Consider the following 20,593-nt stretch of genomic DNA (forward strand, 5'->3'; position numbering starts at 1 on the left):
TGAGATGTTAGAAATAAATCTCATACATTAAATTTACCTAAGTGTATAGACTCTATTTACATGAGTGTATGAACAGGTTTATTATACTTTTGCCTGCAGCATTAGGTATTTTGCATTTATACCCATGACCTGTATCAAGCCCAGGTAAACATTAAATCATGTCATTTGGAAACCAACTTTTAGAAAGGACCACATTCTCTTTTCATTTTACTGAACTGCAGTTTTTAAAGGTATACATTTTATCCATTTAAACTCACCATAATATCTAGTTTCCCTTGCCCTCTTCACCCTTTATTTATAATTTGTGTCATTTTATTGATATTATTGGTTTATGCATCAGTCTCTCCAACCAGTTTGCAACTTCTTCAAAGAATAGGTTTTTAATGCATCTTGTAGCCCTGGGTGTCCTGAATCTAGGACCTCTGAGTATACATTAAGTAATCTCCAGACTACTTACAATACTGAATACAATGTCAATGCTATGTAGATAGTTGTTAAACTGTATTATTTACGGAAAAATGACAAGGAAAAAAAGTCTGTATGTGTTCAGTATAGATGCAACTTTTTCCTGAATTATTTTCAATCTGAGGTTGTTTGAATCCATGGATGCAGAACCCTCAGATACGGAGGGCTGACTGTACTGCTTTTATTTTTGAGATGGGATCTTGCTCTGTCACCCAGGCTGGAGTACTGTGGTATGACCATGGCTCACTGCAGTCTCAACATCCTGGGCTCAAGATTTCCTCCCACTTTAGCCTTCTGAGTAGCTAGGACCACAATCAGGCACCACCACACATGGCTAATATTTTGTAGAGATGAATTCTCCCTATGTTTCCCAGGCTGGTCTCAAAAACCTGGTCTCAAGTGATCTGCCTCAGCCTATCAAAGTGCTAGGAACCACTGCACCCGGCCCCAACTGTACTTCTTAAATGCAGTAAAGTTTGCTCTTATGCTTTTCTTCTCTAAGTACATTTTTGTCAGTTTCCATTCATTTTGAGGTGCTTTTGTAAGACTCAGGGTAATTTTCCCCTTCATCTTTAACTTCATGGATCTGTGCCCCTTGCAGAAAAAGCATACCCTTTGAGGGTAATTAAACACCAAGTAATATCTTAAAAAACATAAAAAACTCCTCATAGTTTATTCATTACCTATTACTACAGAAAGAAGAAATATTGGGATTGAAATAAATACCAATATATCAATATGTAAATGCCTTTTTTATCATAAACATCAAAACTTGAATAATTGATGTGAGCAACCCCATCAGAGGACATTTTTAAATTGCCTGGTAAAAGAAAAAATAATTGTCCAGTAAATGGTAACATCTGTTAGAAAATAAAGGATTACATTTGTATCAAAAAGCCAAAAAAGGTCACTTAGCAATGTGAGCTACTGAAAGCTTATTAAAACAGTTTACTACTTTAACAATGTTTTTAAAGTAATGAGAAAATTCTCATATTTGTTTCTTATACTTTTAAAAAGTAAACAGAAAATGAAATCATATCTTTTATTCTCAATAATGTTACGTTTTAAACATAATCCAAATCTTAGAAATTTATTCTTAGATTTAGCAATGAGACTCTAAGTAATTATCTGGCAAATAGCATTAGCACAAAGGCTCAAGCCTCTTACCATCAAATCCATCTTCTTCTGACCCTAGTTCATCATCTGAGCAGATGTTGAGGACATTTACCAGCATCTCAGTCACTAAAGAGAGAAAGCAAAGAAAGAAAAGTCAGGGTTTTCTATTATAACCTTAACTATTACTCTGGCATTGTTAATAAGCAAACTTAGCAATAACATTTCTTATTTAGTTTGTATATAGAAGCAGTTTCAGTAAACATCCAGATCATAAAAGACAGCCTTTGCGATTCTACGCAGACTTTATGAAACTATTAGCTCATGCTTATGATATCTAATGGTAACATTTACTAGCTCTAGGTCAATAGACAATGACAAATCAAATATGTGGATGTGAATATACTACAAATCAATGAAAGAGAAAATAGTTTTTTTTGAATTTTTATTATTCACACAATGATAAGGCTTAATCTAGATCAGATTACAAACTTCTGTTCAGTAGGGACTAAGAATGATGATTTTTCTTATATTTTTAATCACCTAGAGAACTTCACGCCATTATAGGCATGTGGTTTTGTGTTTAATACAAACTGTTGATTGATAAACTAATATATTTGAAGTATTTTTCAGAATACTAATTTTAAAAATGTATTGACAGAAATATCATTAAATTTGATTTTCAAAAATGCTTAAAAAATTAAACAGTTGCAGTTTAATCAGAAATTTACTTAATAGATTACAATAGGATTACATAAAAGTGTTGTACAAATTAGTACTGCATTATTTTTATACTATAAACCATGCTATTTACATTTAATATTTTTTGAAATTAGATTGGATTCTACCATGCACGTGAAAAGAAGCCTGTCTACTGCTTCTTTGAGAGCTACTTTTTAAAGTAATATGCTATTTAAAAAAATGTCCTTCTAGAATTGAAGACGAATGATAGAGAGTCAAACTTCAATAGAGCCAACACTGACCCAGAGTTTCAGTTTAATTATCAAAACTGGATTTTGTGTACCAATAGATTAATATGTTAATTTCTAATAAATGTCCCAAATTTTAATAATTAATAGAAACAACCCAAATAAAGGATGTTCAAAAGGTGCCCCATAGTTGTCAGCATCCACACTGCTTCTGTTTCCAGCGAAGCCAACAGATGACACTACTCCAATTTGATCAGTGCAAGAAAGTTGCAATATGGAGTAGTATTGGGAATATTTATCAGAGACTATTAAAAATTTACTTTTGATTATTTCGATATTCAAAGGGAAGGCTTCTTTGCCAACAACTCATAACTTGACTGGTTTAATCATTTTAGGGCATTTAAAGGGAAAACAACAATTAGGGTTTCAGAAAAATATTTAGCTTTTCTCTGATACTCCTCATAGAACATCATTACTCTGATACGTATGGGAACATTTATTTTTCTTACAATGCCCATTCACCTTCTCATGGAAAGTATGAGAAGATACATGAGAATCAATCCGTGTATCACTGTTAGGCCTCCTGAATGAAAAACAATTGGTGCAGGCATTTCCCCAAAATTTTTGTTGGGGTTTAAGTCAACATATGAAAGCAAAACAAAGGGGGAAAGAAGGAAGGCAGGAAGAAAGTTAACAAATAACTTTCTAAAATGTAAATTTGTCTCCTGTTCTGTACCTTATAATGCGCTAATGCCTACATTATTGATGAACTACTTTGGTGTTGTACATGTTGTTCTTCAAAATATTGTAGCCATTAAGCAGTATCGTACAATAATTTATTAACATCAGAAATGTAAGGAGAGCATGGCTATCCTAATCTTTTAATTTGGCAGATAATTTATAAAATTAAATAGTCCTTTGGGATTATAGTACAAAGGGGTAAGGAAAAAGGGTAGACATTACTTGAAACCAGGTAAACCTGTATTTCCATTATTTTTTAAAGCGTTATATTATTCTAATAAGATTGTAAAAATTTCTTAAATATTCCTGTGTTTTGTTTTGTTTTTTTTGCTTCCCCCTCATTCACCAATTGTATCCTGTTAATAGGATACAGAGTGACACACTGCCACTTCCAAATCACATCTTTCATTGTACAACTTGTGAATTTTATTGGCTGGGCCAAAGTTCTTCTCTTTCTGAGTGTTTAATCTCCTTTCCTTCCTTCCTAAACTATTTTAAGAAGAACATCTCAGGATTCCACAACATACCTTTTTCCCCAACAAATGGAAGGGACCAAGTAAAAACATCCATGAAATTTGGAAGCCAGTATGGATGAGGAGAACAGTTGAATTGCCTGATATTCATAACATTGTTCTCATACTTCAATACTGCAGCTAAAAATAACCAAAAGAGGATGTTAGAAACACAGAACATATTTCTGCTTCTATGTATGGCTTAGCTCATCAAGAAAATTCAACCATTTGACTGAAGTTCCAAAACATCCAGGCTCACACCTTAGGCATCCCAGAATGCTTATACAACTTATGGACTTAAACCTTACTCAGGGTAATATATAACTGCACAATATATGAATAATTAATATGCAATTGTATAACAAATTGGAAAATATTTACACAAAATAGTTAATCCGATGTCTGTCAGGAACTGATTCAAGCTCCCCTTTCAGCCAAGAATACTTTAGTCTTAAAATTTGATATCTGATGACACTAATAAAAGTGGCACAGCTAAGTTTGACATAATAATCTCCTCAAATATTTGAATGAATTTATTTTTAAAAAGTAAAACTTCATCCAATAGAACTCCCAATAGTTGTACAAAATAGTTTAAGTTAGATTGCTTTATTTTTTGTTTACTTTATTTTTTAAATTAATATAACAATTGTACATAATTATGGGGTGCATAGTGATGTTTTGATACATATAATGCACAGTAATCAGATCAGGGTAATTAGCTATACATTAAATACCATATCAAACATTTATCATTTATTTGTATTTGGAACATTCAATATTCTCCTTCCAGCTATTTGAAATTATAATCTATTATCGTTAACTATAGTTACCCTATAGTAGATTGCTTTCTTGACTTAATACAATAAAATGTTTGGATTGAATCCCACATAAAATAATGTGCTTCTATCTGACTCTATCCTTGATTTCTGAAAAAGATGTCCATCCATGACTCAGGAAGACAAATCTGCATGCTTCATGTCTCTGTGAGTACTTTCAATAAAGGAAAAGTCACCTGTTTTAATGAGGTCACTTATTCTATGGATAGACAATTTGAAGTTGCAGGAAATTCTCAGGTTGCATTTAAACCTGCCTTTACCAGTCACTGATCATGGTTTTGCTATGCATTTCATATTTAATATTTAATGTCATTCTGCTTCTGAATGACAGCCTTTTAAATATTAAATATGATACTCAAGCATACCTTCTTAGGCTTTGGCAAGATTTCATTTTTATTATCTATTCAGGGCATAATTTGTATTACATTAGAAGACAGTAACCAACAGATTTTATATGATATCATATGATCTTTTCTTGCTTATGTTATGGGGTTGAAAATACAGAAAAAGTAATCATTTCTTTACTTTTTTGTTTTTACTCAGAATGGATGCTCAGGAGCTGGAGACACATCTTGGTATCTGTCTTACAATCTTTTTCAAGCAAATTATTTTTATCCCCTTTCGCCCTCTTTAATATGACATGGCTTCTTGATGCTTTAGCTCATCCTGCTCAACCTATTCTGAATGCATGCCAGATTGGCAATGTCTCTGTTAAAATGTGGCCCAGAAGTAATATAATCATCTAGGTTGGTTTGAACAGTGCAGAGTATGGGGAGAATATATCATTTTCTGTGGTGTGGATACTATATATATCATATTGTAGCCTAACAATATGTTGATGTTTTTAGCAGCCTGCATTTAACTAAACTTGTACTTGTGAATGGTAAGGCCTTTGCTTTGAATTGCTATTTCTGGCTGACCAACATGGTTCCAGGGAACATATAATCACAGACACTCTGGGGACAAGAAATGTAGATAGTGTAGGCAATACTGATATGAAGGTAGTTATCCTCTTCTTCCTGCGGAATACTAATTCCTGCATATATTTCTGTAAACCCATTCCCTTTTACGTTGCTTTATCATTTATGCCATTAGGATACATTTACATGATGCTAAAAACATGCAAAATAAAAAAATCAAGGCAAACTATCATATCAACACTTTTGATCTTCAGTATGAAAAAGGTGAAGTATTTCCCATCTTTGCTAAGTGCTACCAGAGTTCTAGCTCCATGTAAAAGGTTTTTACTATTTCAGAACACTGAATGTTCACAGCAGAAATGCATCCTCATATCTTCAGATGAATCTTTAAGGCTCTAAATTGTCTTTTTGAAGAGTAATTTCTCCTCTAAGTTCCCCCACTTTTTATTAACCTTAGGTTGTGGTATAGCAGGAGGAAGGAAAGTAAATATTATAATTAACAGTGCCCTGGAGGAAAGAGACAGGCTTTATATAATAATCCGCACAACAAATCTGAGAAGCAGGTGTGACTGCCCTTATGTTCCAAAGGAATTGTGGTTGAGAAATGGAGAAACTTGCTCAAGATCATGCAACCAGTAACTGACAGATCTCACTCATTATTTAAACTCAGCTTTTTCTGACACCAAATTCATTCCCTTTCTTTCATTCCCTGCTGTCTCTCATAAATTATAAATGTTTGAATTCTAGTCCTAGCTGTTATAATAATTTAACTTTGAATATGGATTTCATAATTAAAGAGGTTTTAGCTTTTGCCAAAATACACGTTTGAGTGAAACAGGATGCAATTTACAAGCAAGGGTAAGTCTCATCCAATAGATAAAACAGAAGTTCTGTTTTGCAGTTGGTGAGATAAAAGTTCATTTGACCTTGGCTCAATACAATTTACTTGAGTACCTACTGATAAAGCAAATATTGTTTTCAGATTTTATTTTCATTTATTTACTGAGTATCTGATATATGCCAGGCATTATGTGTGGCCCTTTACAAACATAATTACAAATCTTCACAATATTCCTCAAAAGTGGTTCTTATCATTTATATTTTGAAAATAAGCAAACAGAGAGGTTATCTGCCCACAGTCACACTTAGAAAGAGGTAAATCTCACTTTTGGCCTGAGTCTAAAGTCTCTGATCCTTCTAGTACATCATAATATACTCATCCTAATAGTATAAATCATTCAGTGTCTATCAAGTTTTGGACACACATTCTTTCTCCTTCCATGTTTAATCTCTTTAAAGAAGAGCACTGGACTGGAAAGCCAGGAGGCCAGACTACAAGATGGAATCTGTCACTAATTATTCACCAGACTAAGGTACTTAACATCTTTAAGGCTCAGTTACCCAACTACGTGGGTTTATAGATAATTTATAAAGTTTCTTCCAGATCTGAATGATGTTAACAAACTTCACTGTTAACAATGAAAGGCCTCATCACTAATGCAAAAAATAATATTCTCAGTAGTTCTATAGGTTATAAATAGAATTTATTTTTCTCTAGCTCAAAAAATCCTAAAATTAAAAAATGAAACTACAACAATATGTATTCTTTTTTCTTCAGCAACACATTTATGCAAAAATACTTTTTGAATAACCTTACATTAGTAAGTTACTCAAAATTCTGATATTTTTGTAAAATAAATATATAACACAGAAATACATGAGAAAAAAAAAACTAAAACAGTCCAAAATATCTGCAGTCACGAAATTCACAGTTAACGTTTCATCTTCCACCTCCCACATCCTCCGCCCCTGCCACCTGCCTCCGACTGTCATTGGGATTACAAAACCCAACTGGAGCCCTAACAGTGCGCTCTTCTCTGAAGTACTTGAAAGACGTTTATCTCCAGTACAATATAAATAATACAAATAGTTGTACTTCAATAATCACTCAAGACCACCTCCTGAGACCTTGTCTGAGAAACAGAGAAAAAAAGAACAAAAGTCTACTACCAAGGAGCTCCTTTATTCTACTGGCAATTCCACATGACCTCTTGTCACCTAACAATTGTAACAGAGAGACTGTGACATACATGCAGGCCTGACATTATTACCCATCATTCAGAGCACACCAGACACCACAGAAATAAATGCTCTTCTGTTGTACTTGCAGGTATGAAGAACAGCTGGAAGGAAATTTGGTATAATGAAAAGAATACTAATCCCACGAATCTGGAAGACTGACTGCCAGTCCTTTTTCTGATGTCAAAATTACTGTCTTAAAGACAATCCACTCATTTTTATAGTACCTGTAGAATCCTGTGTTCAAAGACATGCTGTAAAAGATGTAAAATTAGTAATCAAGGGCCTGCTCCTACTTGGTGAATGGGGAAGGCGGACTGAACCTCGATTATTTCTAATAACACAACTGGTTCCCTGTACATAGTGAAGTCCAAAGAATAGAATCTCTATCTTAATCCACTGCTCTGTCTACCAAGCCATGTACTAAGTTGCCTGACCATATCCAAATCTGTAAAACAGGGGGTCTTTCTTACTTTAATTTGAAATTTTGATGAGACAAAAAAAAAAACACTAGTATTTCATAAGAACATGAAAACATTTCGCAACATGCTCTCTACAATTTCCATCACCCAGGGAAACTAGAGACAAAGCAATGAATGACAAGAGTAGAAAGATCAAAAGAAAGCTTCAACACACACCGGGGCCTGTTGTGGGGTGGGGGGAGGTGGAGGGATAGCATTAGGTGATATACCTAATGCTAAATGACGAGTTAATGGGTGCAGCACAGCAACATGGCACATGTATACACATGTAACAAACCTGCACGTTGTGCACATGTACCCTAAAACTTAAAGAATAATAATAATAATAATAATAATAATAATAAAAAGCTTCTAATTAAAGACCGGCTATCAAAATTATTGCTAACAAGTGGTATTAACCAGTTTACCAAACCACACATGGACTAAGCACTTTTCAAGTGGGTGTCCAGAGGAATACAAAGTTCTTTTTCTGAAAAACCTGTAACTGTAATGATTCCAACATACTTCAGGCATTCTTCACACCACTAGTCCTGATTTTAAGACAGGGGAGAAGAGGTCAAAAGAATGAAAAATGACTTGCATTTTATTCCTGTTCTCACCCTTTTGCTAGTGTCTTTCATCTCCTTATCTCTAACTGACCATCCTCTTCCACCTTCAGAAGATGGGAAAGAGGGAGAGAAAAGAAACAAAGATGAGAAGAAACCAAATGGGGGCATTCCAGAATCATAATCCATCCAGAAATAGCAAAAGCACAAATAAATTGCATAATAGACCCAGGATGTTTTTTCCTTCCAATTCTTCCACCCGCAGATGCCCTAGCAGAAAAACTAGCATCAGTGTGTTCTTTTGGCAAAGTCCTACCATCACGAAAGGAGGCATAATGCCTTGGTGGATAGAATTCCTGAAGCAGGACCCATGCAACTCATAATGTTCTATGGCAGCATTTGAAGATTATGCTGGTATGCTGCATGCAGGGGTTTTTTTAAATTCTGGGAGCCATGCTACTTAGTTTTCAAAAATCTGTATTTTCTCATAAAGATTATTTTTTGGGGGTACAATTTTCATTTAAGATTGTGTGAATATGTATATATGCATATTCACATATATGCATACTTTTCCGTAGTATATATTATAGCATTCATGAACACAGTCTCTACAATTCCTTCCATTTTAAAATCTGACTTCTAACTTCCACCTCCTTTTTTTCCCCTTCAATGTCCTAGTTCTTGCTGGATGAATTCTGTCTTAAAAAGATTATTTTAATATTATTAATAACTTAAAGGGAAATGCACTAATTCATGATGGTGACAGTATTTGGTGAGCAAGGACTGTATTCATAACTTTTACTCTCTAGATCATAAGCTTAAGTGAAAGTTATGTGTTCAAGTCACTTATGAAGATAGACTTCAAGCCTTAAATTTTTAGGTAATTTGACCATGATATTCTTCAGTATGGGAAAGTTAATGTTTATATTGTTTCATCCAGTACCTAATATAGGGTCTTTCACAGGCAAATTTTCAGTAAATGACGAAATTTTTCTTTCTTTATTTTTCAAGAGATGGGGTCTTGCTCTGTTGCTCAGGCTGGAATGCAATGGCACAATCATAGCTAACTGCAGTTTCGAACTCCTGGGCTCAAGTGATCCTCCTGCTTTAGCCTCCCAAGTAGCTGGGACTACAGGCACACACCACCATGCCTGACTCATAATGACTAAATTTCAGCCAATCTGAAATATTTTGTTATTAGTGGATACAAATAGTAGGTATATATGACTTACTTGAAGCTATGAGAATTATTTTGTGTGTATCAAGGACACAGATGTATGTTACTATATATAATCACTTTATGTCCATTCTAGCCCTTGCCCCACTCCTCTTACTCACTAGGTGGAAATGGAAATACATTCTCAACCTCTATATACTTTATATAACTTGTACATGCATCCTTCATAGTACCTACAACACATTTTCAAACTTTGTTACAAGTCTCCTAAATAAAATACTCATATTATCTTACCTACATGAAGGGCAGAGATGGCAATAGATATTTCTGTGAAACAATATGAGGTAATCTTATGACTATGTGCATGTGTGCATGTGTGTGTACTGTTGAGCACTGAACAATGCAGTTTTGAACTGCATGGGTCCACTTATATGCAGATTTTCTTCTGCTTTTGCCACCCTTGAGACAACAAGACCAACCCCTCTTCCTCTTCCTTCTCCTCAGCCTGCTCAACATGAAGATGACGAGGATGAAAACTTTTATGATAATCCACATCCACTTAATGAATAGTAAATATATTTTCTCTTGCTTATGATTTCCTTCAGGACATTTTTTCCTCTAGGTTTTGTGTATTATATACTATAAGAATACAGAATATAACACACATAACATACAAAATATGTGTTAATTGACTGTTTATGTTATCAGGAAGGCTCTGGGCAACAGTAGGCTATTAGTAGTTAAGTTTTTGGTGAATCAAAAGTTATATGTGGATTTCTGATTGCAGTGGGGGTTGTCACCCCTAACTTCTGTGTTGCTCCAGGGTCAATTCTGTATGTGTTTCCATTCTTGATATAGGGTTAGCAAATTCTTAACTAGGTTATTATTCATATATAGAATTTTGGGTAAAGTAAGTGGGAAGAAGACAATAGAAGGAATGAGGGAGGCACAGATCCCTTTTTTTATAGTGTTATGTACTATATCTGGCATATGGTTGATGCTTAATTGTGTTGTTTGAAGAAAAAACCTAAGGAATGAAAATAGAAAATGGGAGAAGAGGGAAAAGGAGAGGAAAGAAACACAAAGCATATAACTAATCAGGATACTAAAAACATAACTAACAAAATATAAACAGAAATCTGAGGGAAACATACAGCAATTTAGGTAAAAGGCAATGTGTCACCTCAAAGGCTAAACTGTTTTAAAATTGTAAGAGCATGTAAATTAAAGAACAGTGGAAAGGATACTAGTTCTGTCACATGGCAACTGCATGAACTTGGGCAAATATTTCTCCTTATTTAGTCTTTACCTTCCAAACTTATAAAATAGGAATAATATCTGCCCTCTCATTTTTAAAGTATAAAGATGAAATAATCCAATTGCTGAGAATGGGCCAGGGAAAAAATAATACATATGATTAATATGCATAATAATCAGATGAAATATTTTGTCCCTGAGAAATGTATTATAAGTCTGTTTCAAATTCCTCAAGGCAGGCATGGCTATCTATTTTAAATAGTTTGCCATTTTATAATTGCCACCTAATGTGTTATACCTACATACTAGGATCCAGGGAATTTGGGGCTGATAATTGATCTTTGTATGTAGCTCAAGTCCAGTTAAACATTGTGAATCATTTCTAACATTACAATTTTGCATAGAGTATTTGAATTTCTTCTAGCAAATTTTTTTTTGTTAATAAGGAAGAATCATTGGCAATTATCAGTTCCTTAACAGTTTCAGCTAGTGAATTCATTTATGTTCTAATCTATATTATAATAATGCTAAAGTGAGGCTTACACAAATCTAGACTAAAAACAGAGAGAGAGAGTCTTAGCTGAAGCTTTAAGCTATTGGAGATGGCACGGGCATAGCAAACACTGTGCCTTCACCTTGCTCTCATTCAGTGCAGCTCCAAAAGCCTAATAAGGGTAACTGTACTCTGGTGGGAGGTATTTTGAAACTCGTGTTATCACTACACATTTGTAGAAGACCCTTTTCAACTTCAAGCTTGGACTTTGTATCAGGCCTTGAGCTATAGCTTGCAATGATTCTAGGTTATCTCCAAGATATCCTTGGCACTGAGTTAAAGTTCCTACACTTCATATCAACATTGTTTTCCATGGAAATAATGTTATGACAGACTTTTTACACTGTAAGAGTAAAGTCTAAGAGTCTCTTGCAGGTCTAGAATTCCTAGATAATGAATAGCAAGTGATAACCCATTAATTCAAGTTTTTAACATTCCTCAGATTGTTACTGTTTTTCTCTTGTTGAATGCTTTATAGAGAATGAGATTTCTAGATAAGTAGGTTTTAGTTCAACCGAAGAATCAACTATCAGGGCTATCAGACAATGGAATTCAATACTTTAAGATGGATTTTTTGATTGACCCTTTTCAGCTGGTGGCAGAAGAGCACTTGGCAATGAATCTGTATGGAGGATTCAGCATTGACTCCTCCTTTGTTCCCTGGTAAGGTCTCCCCTAACTCTGACATCTGAAATCCTGTAATTCTATAGGCAAAGCTTTGTGAAAAGCAAGAATTACCTCACACACTGTCTTAACTTTGTTGAGGTTTCACAACTACTTAACTAAATTTACAATTAGAGAGTAGTGATTTTTAAGAAATCAAGAAGGTCATCTGTTGGCACAAAGATACAGAGATTATGTGTAGATTCATTCAATTAAAATATATAGTACAAGGAATCTTTCAATATTGAATTTTAATGGGATAGTTTATATTTTACCATCCCTTCCATTAATTAAATGTTTAAATGTGAGCAAGTGACTACTGGATTAAAACTAACCTATTTACAAAGTGGTCTCCAGCAATGACACTTTCACAGTGGAGCTGAATAAACAAAAGCAAAAGTGCTTTAGGGAATACATTTTAAAGGGAGAAATGAATTATTTATTTTAGAAAAATGTACAAGGTATTCTAACTTCATTCTTTTAATAATGCATGTATTTGGATGCATAACACTCAGGTAATTTTAAAGTGATAACAAATGACTCTTCATTTCAAAAGCTTTCTTTTCTTATTGAAGAATGGTTAGAGTCACCTAAACATAATGGAACCATGAGGTGAAGAGTGGATTAGTGGATCGTTCACAAATATTTCACACAACAAAGCTAAGGCAGAAGAGTACAGACAGAGGTTAATATGTGGTCATGTGGGCTCTGCAGTCAGTCAGCTGAGTTTCAATCTCAGTGCTTTCTGGTATCAGCTTGTGTCAACCTTGGGAAAAATATGCAGTTCCTTTGTGCCCTAGATTTTCATCAATAATATCAAGATTATACAGTAATTCATAGGGTTGTTGAAAGAGTAAATGCATTTATACACATAAACTCTGAGCAGTGTCTGGCACATAATAAGTGCTCAAAAATGTTAGTTATTATTATATGCTATTTATAGGAACAAAGTGAACAGCATAAGTATAGTATGCTATCACAACTGAAGGGAAATATTTATATTTGCTAAATATATAACCAACTGAAGACTTCAAAAAATATGGCTAACATAGTGAAACCCCGTCTCTACTAAAAATACAAAAAATTAGCCAGGCGTGGTGGTGGGTGCCTGTAATCCCAGCTACTCCGGAGGCTGAGGCAGGAGAATGGTGTGAACCCAGAAGGCAGAGCTTGCAGTGAGCCGAGATTGAGCCACTGCACTCTAGCCTGGGGGACAGAGTGAGACTCCTTCTCAAAAAAAAAAAAAAAAATTCTATATATATATATATATAAAGCTATATCACTCAAGGTGACAATGATAATGACAATGGTAAATGAAATTAATATTACAGTTGGATTAATTACACATATTGAATCTTGGATATAAAATGCAATGAGAGGAGACATTCTGTTGAAACCTCTCTGCAGTGAATTTTAATCATTCATCTCAGAGGGTGATTTTTCTAAAAGCCAATCAAAACTTCCTACCCTTGGGTTCTCTTCAGCCTTAAATGTTTACATAAATTTCTTTTCTACCACCATATATATATATATGTGTGTGTGTGTGTGTGTATATATATATAGTGTATATACACACTTACATACATTTTTTTTTTTTTTTTTAGATGGAGTCTCACTCTGTTGCCCAGGCTGGAGTGCAATGGCGTGATCTCAGCTCACTGCAACCTCGGCCTCCCGGGTTCAAGCGATTCTTCCTCCTCTGCCTCCCGAATAGTTGGGACTACAGGTGCGGGCCACCACACCCGGCTAATTTTTGTATGTTTAGTACAGACGGGGTTTCACCATATTGGCCAGGCTGGTCTCGAACTTCTGACCTCATGATCTGCCCGCCTCAGCCTCTCAAAGTGCTGGGATGCACATGGCCTATGTACCACCTCATACTGATAATAAAAGAATACTAAGAGGTTTTGTTTGTAATTTCTACTTTATTCCTTCATATAAATTATTGTATTTCATAACATTTCTCAGTGAACTCTCTTAGGCTTAATAATCATTAAGAATAAATTATCTTCTAGTGTGTATGATTCTATCATACCCATATGGCTTTAAGAATCTTTATCAAATAAATGAAGGAATGAATTAGGGGTTGGGGGGATGTCTTATTGTTTTACTTTAGTCAAAAAACAAAAATAAAAAAGTAAAACAACCTTGGCCTACAATTACTAGAAAGTACCAAATATACTGCCCTGACTGTATGTTTACATTTTTTATACTGCAGTAAGTGATCTGGGGCAAACAAGTGCTCAGGACCCATTAAGAGGATCTTCAGGTTTGAGATGATGGCAGGGAAAAAGCATATGCTGGGAAAACTGTTGTTACGGGGCAAAGTCTCTGGATTAATTTTATCCAACTTTTAAAGCAACCAGTGATCATATTTAACCTGTGGTTGTAAGGATACAAAAAAAGTGCTTTAAAAGTCAATACTAAAAGTTATGTCCATGCTTAAGACAAGCCTCAGGCTCGTAGAAATGGATCTTTGCTGCAAAATATGGTTCAACTTTGTAGGGGAGTGAGCTCTTTGATGTGCTGTGGTGGAGACAGATATGCTACTTGGAGACGCCTGGGTATAGATTCCACTTTCCTTTCGGAGACCCCTCATCTCCCTCTCAGAAAGATCTGAGCTAGTTGATTCTGAATTTGGCTTGTGAACCACAGGGGTAGCGGATATCTATAAGTTTGTGAAAAATATTCCTGAATGATAAAACAACCTCCTAGTGGAAAAAAATTGTGGTATAGTATGGAATGAGCTTCTGAGGTCTGGCCATACCACACTATGTAGGCAGTGTCACTGAGGGTTCCCGCCAGAAGTCAGGAGACCAAGTCAAGCTGGCATCGGATATGTTACATCTGCTCCTTTCTGTTCACATCATGACTGCCAACAAAATTCTTATGTTGGTTCATTACAGCAGCAATTCCATTCTCTCTTACAATGGTATCTTCCTGCCAAGCCAGAAATTCTCTTTTTATTTATAAATGGTATCTTCTTGAAGCCTATGACTCCTTTTTGATTGGAAAATATATGAGGATATGGAAAACATCAAGAGTAAAACGCTTTTTATCAGCAATTATATCAAGTTGCTAATTTATAAGTCCAAAACATCATATTTTTCCCTATCAAAAAGGATAGACTTTTGCATCTCAGAATTTTAGCAAATGATGCTGTAGTAGTCTGTTCTTACACTGCTAATAAAGACATACCTGAGACTGGGTAATTTTTAAAGGAAAGATGTTTAATGGACTCACAGCTCCACATGGCTAGGGAGGCCTCACAATCATGGTGGAAGTCAAAGGAGAAGCAAAGGCATGTCTTATATGGTGACAGGCAAGAGAGCTTGCGCAGGGGAACTCCCATTTATAAAACCATCAGATCTTGTGAGACTTACTCACTACTATGAGAACAGTATGGGGGAAACCACTTCCATGATTCAATTATCTCCACCTGGCCCTGCCCTTGACAGGTGGGGATTATTACAATTCAAGGTGAAATCTGGGTGGGGACACAGCAAAACCACATCAGATGCTTTCCATGTGCATCTTATAAAAGCAATTTTCTACCTCTCTCTTCCTTAACTACTTTAATATTGAATTGGTTTCCTTCTTGGTTATCATTTAAATGTTTGGTCTTGATTACTAAATTAGTTTCGTTGCCATTAGACTTTCCTCTCAAATCCAAAATAATTTTCATTTAACAAATTTCCTTAATTTTACTGTCAGTAGTGTGTACTGGAACTAAGTTACATACCCCTGGTATATATGTTTATATTTCTCTACATATATATCATATATCTAACCACTCATCTAATCACCCGTCCATCCAACAACTCATCTGAACTACAAAGAACTTGTACCACATGGAAACCTACTGTCGTTTACTTTAGATTCTTTTGAAGCACAGGTGTACCTCTACAGAGAAAATGAATTCAAGTGTTTACATCAAGGTATAAAATACATTTTCCCAGCGGTTCATTACAATTTTTGGCCAAACTGAGTTGTTTAAGCCAATGTTCACATCTGCCACTCTATTTCTCAATCCAGAGAGATTTTACTCTCACTGATTGCTTAAATGTCACTTCCCCAATTAGTCCCCATAGACTAATTTTCACTCTCATATCACACCACTCTTTTCTTTGTTGCTTTTTCCAAATACATATAAATAATCATTGGTGGAATTATTTATTTAATGTCTATCATACTACCAGATTATTAAGCACACTAGGTTAAAGACCATCTCTGTCTTGTTTCATTTATATCCCCAACACCTAGCATGGAGCTTGGTATATAGTAAGTTCTCAATAAAGGTTTATTGTATTGGTGAGTGGGTATAGTTAAAATCACTTTTACAGGGGGCAAATAATTTTTTTAAAAATTGAAGCTATGTGTCATTACTATAATTTTCACCTGATTGGTGTATTTGAGTAATTAGGAAATAGGTTTTCCTTTAGGTCTACAGATTCACAGGAGAAAATTCAACAATTCAGATGTGCAAAGTGCTCTGCAAATGTTTAACTCCAATTTAGAAAGGGTATCAGCACTGGTTATAGGAGTGATTTAAAGTGAGATAAAGATCTGTGGGTCAATATTGATAGGATACTTCTGGTCACAGTCTTGCTGTTAATTCTCCAAAAAAAAAAAAAAATGCTTAAATCAATGCATGTATTGACTGCCTACCATGTACAAGGCATGCAACTTGGCTTTACAATGTGTACCAAAAAGCCTCATGTTTCAAACTAATTATAACCTCATTGGGAAATAACAGGAATGCATGCAAAAGCTAACAAGAAAAACGTAAACAATAAATACAGAGAAAATGATTAGCATTGCAGACATTCAGAGAAGGACCACCAACAGAAGTCTTCATGGAAACGCAGACTGGAGTGGGTCTAGTCCACTTAGGCAGAAGAATGAGACAAATATTTTGGATAGAAATAAGTATGCAGGTGAAAAAGTGGAGAAACAGAAAGCCAAAGTTGCTCAGGGCAATGAGGTTTACTCCAAGATAAGCAGAGAGACAGGTGATAATGGTAGATTCAGGCATATAGTGAAATTATAAATAAGAAACTGAGGAATAAGGGAATTTTCCTGCGAGCTTCTGTGAAGCTTTGCACTAACATGTGACAAAATAATAACAACATAAAATATTCAATAATGATAATGTCTTAATACTGCACAGCATTTTGTTTCAAAGCGATTTCATGCAGTATTCACAAACGAACATTTTTTCTCATCTCATAGCAATGCCACTGCATGTCCAATAAATTTACATGAGTTAGTTGCTTAATGGCAGAGCTGAGATTCAAACCTACATCTTTTGCTATGGCATCTTGCAGAGCTGTCAGAGTGAAGACACAGAGGTAGGGAGACAGGCAGGAAGACAGCGCAGACTGGAAAGGATGAGACTGAATGAATTAATGTGGGCTATACCAAGAGATGGAACATTTAGTCCTCATAACTTTCTGAATGCTATTTGTTAATTACAGATAAGTATGAACTACTAATAAGAAATACTGGACATTTAAATATGAATCTGATCACAACTATTATTGGTTTTAAGATGGCAAGAATAAACCTATTTTTCTCACTGTTTCATTTTGCCAGATAGTATTACTGCTGTCTTAAGCTGCAGGAGCTTTAAGAATCAAATCATACTGTAACTAATAGGTTATAATTCCAAAGTACTTTATTATCATTTGTTTCTAACAATCAAATGGTTAACTCACAGATTCTCCACAGCTATTTTCCAATGATTGGGTTTTGAAGGTGCTTGCAATCCAATTTTATTACACTGCTTTTAAAAATTCTAGTTAACATCAATCTTATTCAAACACAGTAATTTTCACTTTAGCAGTGAATAATTGACTCCCACTCCCACATACTGTATACACTGTTAGTATAATAGCTTTAAAGTGCTTCAGAAATTTTACATAAAAGTCTTTTGAAATTTTGTTTAAACTAAAGAATACATCTTTCTCTTCCCTATCAGTTTATCTTTTTCTCTCCGGAGAATATTTTCTTTTATGAAGAGGTTCCCAAAATGAAACAGTTCTACTCCCTTTCCTGAGAGATTCTGATCTACCCCAAAGGCAAGAACACAGTGAAAGAACTACAAAATCTCAAAGTCAGTGATGCACTGGTATCTGTTTTTTTTTTTTTTTTTAAGTTCCAAACTTGTTAAATCAGGACTATACAAAAAGAAGAAATAGACACCTTATTTGAGAAATAGCTACTGGTCTCAGGCAAAACTGCATTACCTAGCATTATGAAGAATTGAAAGAGTCTAGGTTTGTTTTTGTGGAGTAAAATCCCAATTTTTATTCCGTTTTTACTGTTTTGGTTTTCTTTTTTAGAAACTGTTGGGAAACTTCTAAGCAGAGTACATGCTATTTAGTAATCAGTCTTTGGCAAGAAAATGACTTTTAGGGACATTTCCTTCCCTCAGTTTAATAGTAAAAAATCTTAATGCCATAGAACAATACACTCATGTTTATAAAAAATATATAAAAGCATACTTTATATACTTTTGGTAAATTATAGGATCATGGTGAGACCGGGATATACAATATGACTTACTAAATTCCTGCATTCCCTGCAGGTATCTCAGGGTCCTTCTCTCGTGCAAGATTGAGAATCCTCATCCAGTCAAAGAGATTAGCTTTTATGAGTTTTATACAATAAATGTTTACTGCTTTAAAAATATTCATTGGCCCTGATACTATTTATTTCTCTTTCTAATCAAACATTCACTATTCTTTAACATCCAGGTCATATTTTATCTTAAGGCCTTCTCTGACCATTCTAGAAAATTATCCCTTACCAAATGTATTGCGTGTTTGACTCTCTTTGTTTACACTTAATCATCTTGGGTCTTATATTTTTAGTTAAATTACCCAAATGTCTTACTTTGTCAACTCTACAGTAGTTTTAAAAATCAAATCATACTGTAACTATCAGCTTATAATTCGAGTCGTTTATGATCATTTGTTTCTAACAATCAAATGATTAACTCATAGGTTCTTCACAGCTATTTTTCCATTGATTGTGTTTTAAAGGTGCTTGTGACCCAATTTTATTGCAGTGCTTTTCAAAATTCTAGGTGACATCAATTTTATTCAAATACAATAATCTTCACTTTAGCAGTGAATCACTGACTCCCACTCCCACATACTTAAAAGCACGTGGCAAGCAGAGAACATGTTTTATTTTATTTTGCATTCTTCTTGCCATAGACTACTAATGGCAGCACTTCTTTTCTAGGAACTGCCTCCTTTCTTCCCCATGGTTACAACAAAAACTGCACTATGCCTTACTGATAACCATGCTCCTTCACTATAGAGGAGGACCCACTATGGTCAAAACGGCAATGTAAAAGACCGTATGGCAACAGCAAACACCATCCAGCAGATGTCATTCTCTGGGCTATGGGAAAGTGGAATACATGAAAGGAAACAAAGGACTAAGGACATTCAACAGGTGCTTGGGAATAAAGGTGGCCAAGGCCCATATTAGGCATCCTGGACACCAGGCCTGGGCCAGGAAGACACCCATCACACCTCATTTATGAAGGGGCATGGCTCCTAATTCCAGGAGTTTTCAGACTGGTGCAGAAACTAGGCTGCCTTTTACCACCCCTTCTGGGCTATATTTGACCTTAGATATGTTATTTGACTGCTTTTTTCCTTCTGTTTCCATTTCTCTTTTTTTTTTTTTTGAGATGGAGTCTCGCTCTGTCTCCCAGGCTGGAGTACAGTGGTGCGAGCTCGGCTCACTGCAAGCTCCGCCTCCCGGGTTCACCCCATTCTCCTGCCTCAGCCTCCCGAGTAGCTGGGACTACAGGCACTCGCCACCACGGCCAGCTAATTTTTTGTGTTTTTTTTAGTAGAGACGGAGTTTCACCGTGTTAGCCAGTTTGGTCTCGATCTCCTGACTTCGTGATCCATTTCTCTTAATCTCAGAAAGCCACACTCGGACATGCTGCCTATATAATATCCAGACCAATGCTACATAGAGTTAAAGGCTTTTTCACATTTTATCGCGCATGTGATACATGTGGAACACTTTATAATATTTCCAAATAAAGAGATTACATTTATGAAACAAGATAATAATGCACCCCTTGCTCTTCTTCTTTTCCCTGTAGTAAGTAATAATGCCCTCTTGTTTCATGTTTCTTTCAGGCATGGAGTTTCAGAAAAAAGGCACAGGACACTGAACCAGAAGTATGGATTTGAACCTAGTTCATTACTTCCTAATTAAGTGACCTTGGACAAGGCAATTAACCACAGGGACTCAGTCTGCATATTAAAGAAGGAGGAGGTAGAGTAGCT

General features: G+C 35.1%; 1 protein-coding gene across 4 annotated transcripts in view; it reads right to left on the reverse strand.

The window, feature by feature from the left end:
- Positions 1–20,593, reverse strand: part of PPP3CA (protein phosphatase 3 catalytic subunit alpha) — a 323,016-nt gene that overhangs the window by 35,944 nt on the left and 266,479 nt on the right. For all 4 annotated transcript variants that reach the window (XM_016951921.4, XM_016951920.4, XM_054683227.2 and 1 more), the window contains exons 9-10: positions 3,776–3,901; positions 1,633–1,707 (exon numbers count right to left, since the gene is read on the reverse strand). In XM_016951921.4, the coding sequence (XP_016807410.1) occupies positions 1,633–1,707; positions 3,776–3,901 (201 nt within the window). The remainder of the gene's footprint in view (positions 1–1,632; positions 1,708–3,775; positions 3,902–20,593) is intronic.

This window comes from Pan troglodytes, chromosome 3, assembly GCF_028858775.2.
Source record: "Pan troglodytes isolate AG18354 chromosome 3, NHGRI_mPanTro3-v2.0_pri, whole genome shotgun sequence".
In the NCBI taxonomy this organism is placed as follows: Eukaryota; Metazoa; Chordata; class Mammalia; order Primates; family Hominidae; genus Pan; species Pan troglodytes.